Consider the following 4020-nt stretch of genomic DNA (forward strand, 5'->3'; position numbering starts at 1 on the left):
AATACAGTTTCTGTGTAGTTATTTTAGAAGTCTGGACAACTGGAAAATGAACAAGCGGCCTCCTTACTATAATATTGTACTTGAAACAGAATCTTGACAATCTTAATAAATGCCCATGTTACTGATTTATGTATTTATTCTACTTTATTGCTATTTTAAGATTTCTCTATTGATATGTGAATGTGTATGATGATGATGATGATGAGTGTATGAATATCTATGTATGAATGTGGAGGAGACATGTATACACATGGACATGTGAAGGTCAGAAAATAACTTTGAATGTGGGTCCTCATCTCACACCTTGTTTGAGACAGTGTCCCTTGATGAATTGCATATGCCAGGCTGACCAACCAGTGAGCTTGTGGAGATTCTGCTGTCTCTACCTTCCATCTCACTGTAGATATACTGAAATTAGAGATGTGTGCAACTTCATCTGGCTTCTCCTGGGTTCTCAGGAATCCAAATACTGTACTCATTTTTGTGCACCAAGAGCTTTATTCAACAAGTTACCCCAGTCTGTATTCACATTTTGAGGTTCATTTCTTTTAATTATGCCATAAAATGTTTATAATGGAACAGTATGTTTTGTTATGCCATTAGTAGCCACATTCATGTCTACCCATCACTCCCTGTGTCTTGTATAGTGCATACTAATCAAGCATGCTACTCATTAAACTACACCTCCAGCACTATTATTCTAAATTACATGAAGACTCTGAGCTGATAAATTGACAAGACAGAAAATTGTTTTCTAAATACCTATACTTATACCTGTAGACAAAAGCTTCTCTCACCTTTGGTCAGAGCAAACTTTTCCTATAAAGAATATCAGTGAATGAGGAGAGTACTAGGGTGATTATTGCAAGCTGTCTTTGGAGTACAACTGGCCTTCCTAAACTCATAGGGAATGGGCACTATTAGGAGGTTTGAGCTTGTTGGAGAAAATGTGCCACTGTGCGGACAGTCTTTGAGATCTCTTATGCTTGAACTGTGCCCAGTGACACAGTTCACTTCTGAGCCTGTGTTCAAGATGTAGAATTCTCTGTTCATTCGCCAACACCATGTATGCCTGCCTACTACGTGTCCTGCCATGGTATTAATGGATAAACCTCTGGAACTGTAAGTCAGACCATTTAAACTTTTCCTTTGTAAGAGTTGCTGTGGTCATGGTATCTCCTCACAGCAATAGATACTCTATCTAAGACACTGTCCAAGATGCAAAATATTAGGAATATTTGTGTGCTTGGCAGTAAATAAGACATTTATATAGGCTCATGGAACACTGCATAAGAGAGGTGGCGGGAAATATGTAAGATTTGGAGGATAAGTAGTAGGTCCATTCTCTGAACTGGATATACATATTATAATTATTAACTCTTACTGAGTGTAGTTACATGTACTGGATGTACATACAAGACTGGTCCTATTAATAATAATTCAATGAAGAAAGAGGGACTGATTGTCACAGGACTACTGGCTATTGGTAGACTCTGAGACACAGAAGGAACAACTGTTTTCAGTTGTGTACACACAGCTGAGCCCACCAGGCTCCAACAGATAGCTATGATCCCATAATCATGCTGATGGCCCTGAGTTAGAAAGTAAAATGGTTACATAGGAATGTATAAGAGAGAATGTGTAAAAAAGACCTGTGCATAGGAGCAGAGCTTCACAGGAGTTATAGGAAGATGGGAGATGAGAATGGTTAGTATATATTGTAGAAATGCATGAGGCTATCTCCAAACAAAGTTAATTAATAAAAGTATTGAGTTGAATTATCAATTTACACTGTTTATGTAAATACCATTTATAATATTTCTACAATGTTAAAATTTTCAGATGATACATTTCTCAGATGATATTATTGTTACACAATGCATGATGGCATTTGCTGTTTGATAAAAGGATATTGAAGTAGGGAAAATCCAATCTGTAATGATCATCTTATTTTTCTGTGAGGACAGTGTGAGACAGACTTATTTGGGGAATTTTCTAGTTACCTTTTTGTTGCTGTGGGAAAACACTATGACAAAAAACAATTTATAGGAGGAAAGGCCCTAATTAAGTTTAAGGGTTACAGTAAATCTCTGAAGGACATCGGAAAGGACACTCAGCAGAAAGTTGAAGCAACACCCATGGAGGAGCAACGTTAGCTTGCTGAAAGCTTCATGTTTAGTGTTTAGTTGACTTCCTTACACATCCCAGGACCATGGGCCTATGGATGGTACTGCTCATAATGGGCTATGTCTTCATACATCAACTAGCAATTAAGATAAATCCCCACAACACACAAACCAATTAAACCCAGGTAATTCTCTAACTGAGATTCCCTTTTCCCAGGTGATCTTAGGCTGTGCCAAATTGACAACAAAAGCAACTAGAACAGGACAATAGTTAAAAGGGCACCTAGCAATTGTCTCTTGGGTTTCTGTAACTCAAAATTTAAAGTGGTTACTCTTTTATCACTTGCTATTCCAGCTTTAGTTGAAGAGCTAAGATCTTTAGATCTGCCAGAAATTCCCCAATGTTCTGATGATCAGGAAGATGCACTGATCTTTCGGTTGATGAGCTTCCGCAGGGCTCCCTTCAGATCTCTGTTCCTCAGGCTATAGATAAAGGGGTTCAGCATGGGGGTGACTGCTGTGTACATTACTGCAGAAGCCTTCTCCTTCACAGCTGTGCGGACAGAGGAGGGACACAGATAGACCCCAATGGTGGTCCCATAGAAAAGGACTACTACAGAGAGGTGGGAGCTACAGGTAGAAAAGGCTTTCTTCCTCCCACCCACAGAGGGGACCTTCATGATGGCCATGATGATTCGAGCATAGGAAGCGAGGATACAGACAAAAGGTGTGGCTATTACCATTCCTGCCACAATAAGCACAAATATCTTGTTTACTGTCGTGTCTGTGCATGAAAGCCGGAGAAGTGGAGTGAGGTCACAGAAGTAATGGGGGAGCTCATTGTTTCCGCAGAATACCAGACGGGCCATGAGGAGGATGTGGGTAAGGGAAATGAAGCAGGAATACACCCATGGGCCACCTACCAGCAGCCCACAGAGGCGTGGACTCATGATAGTAGAATAATGTAATGGGTGACAAATGGCCACAAACCGGTCATAAGCCATCACCGCTATTAAGACACTGTCCATGATGCCAAAAAAATGGAAAAAGTACATCTGAGTTAGACAGCAAGGATAAGAGATAGACTTGCTCCTGGTTTCAATGTTCACCAGCATCTTAGGGACAGTGTTGGTAGCTAGACAGAAATCAACCAAGGAGAGATTGGCCAGGAAGAAATACATAGGAGTGTGGAGGTGAGAGTCAGTGCTGATGGCCAAGATGATCAATAAGTTCCCCACGACTGTGACCACATACATGCAGAGGAAGAGAGAAAAGAGGACAGGTTCATGCTCTGGCTTCTCTGAAAGTCCCAGGAGGATGAATTCAGACGCGCTGGTTTGGTTTTGTGGTCCCATGTGTTTAACTCTTTTGGAAGTATTAAAAGTAAAAGTTAAGGAACAGTATGGAGATAGGTTAGAAGGTAAGACAAGCTAACTTCCCAGTTCTTGTTGAGCTAATTACAGTACCTTGGACTTTTGCTTAGTATTTATATTACCTCACTCTTGGAAGCTTAAATTCAGAATCCTCTGAATGTTTCCATTTACGTAAGCATTGAGAAAACGGAGATTTCATGGATTCTTTTCTTCTTTTTACTGATTTTAAAAAATTTTTGAACTTAAGGTACAGTTACACCATTTTCCATTTTTCTCTTTCCATCCTTAAATCCCTCCCAGTTATCCCTCTCCCCATTCACACTTTTTCTTGGTTTCATGGAATCTGGCCTCTTTTTCTTTGATTGTTATTACATACAGTTTTAAAATTACATTCCTACATATATAAATACAATTTGCTCAGACAATATAATCTTGTATATGCATAGTTTCAAGGCTGAGAACATTATGGAACAGAGAACAGCAAGATTTTGTTTTTTAATTTTATGTGTGTGTGTGTGTGT

At 39.4% G+C, this 4020-nt stretch overlaps 1 protein-coding gene across 1 annotated transcript; it reads right to left on the reverse strand.

The window, feature by feature from the left end:
• Positions 1-2539: 2539 nt before the first annotated feature.
• LOC121451852 (olfactory receptor 24) lies at positions 2540-3481 on the reverse strand. Its single transcript, XM_041657641.1, has one exon. It carries the CDS (start codon positions 3479-3481, stop codon positions 2540-2542), a length of 942 nt encoding a protein of 313 aa, XP_041513575.1.
• Between the last annotated feature and the right edge of the window lie 539 nt (positions 3482-4020).

Source organism: Microtus oregoni, unplaced genomic scaffold, assembly GCF_018167655.1.
Source record: "Microtus oregoni isolate MIOR12 unplaced genomic scaffold, Mior012 000008F_ref0000371, whole genome shotgun sequence".
NCBI classification, from domain to species: domain Eukaryota; kingdom Metazoa; phylum Chordata; class Mammalia; order Rodentia; family Cricetidae; genus Microtus; species Microtus oregoni.

Excerpts from the sequence above, each read along its gene's own strand:
- LOC121451852 (XM_041657641.1), bottom strand. The coding sequence starts at position 3,481 with ATGGGACCACAAAACCAAACCAGCGCGTCTGAATTCATCCTCCTGGGA.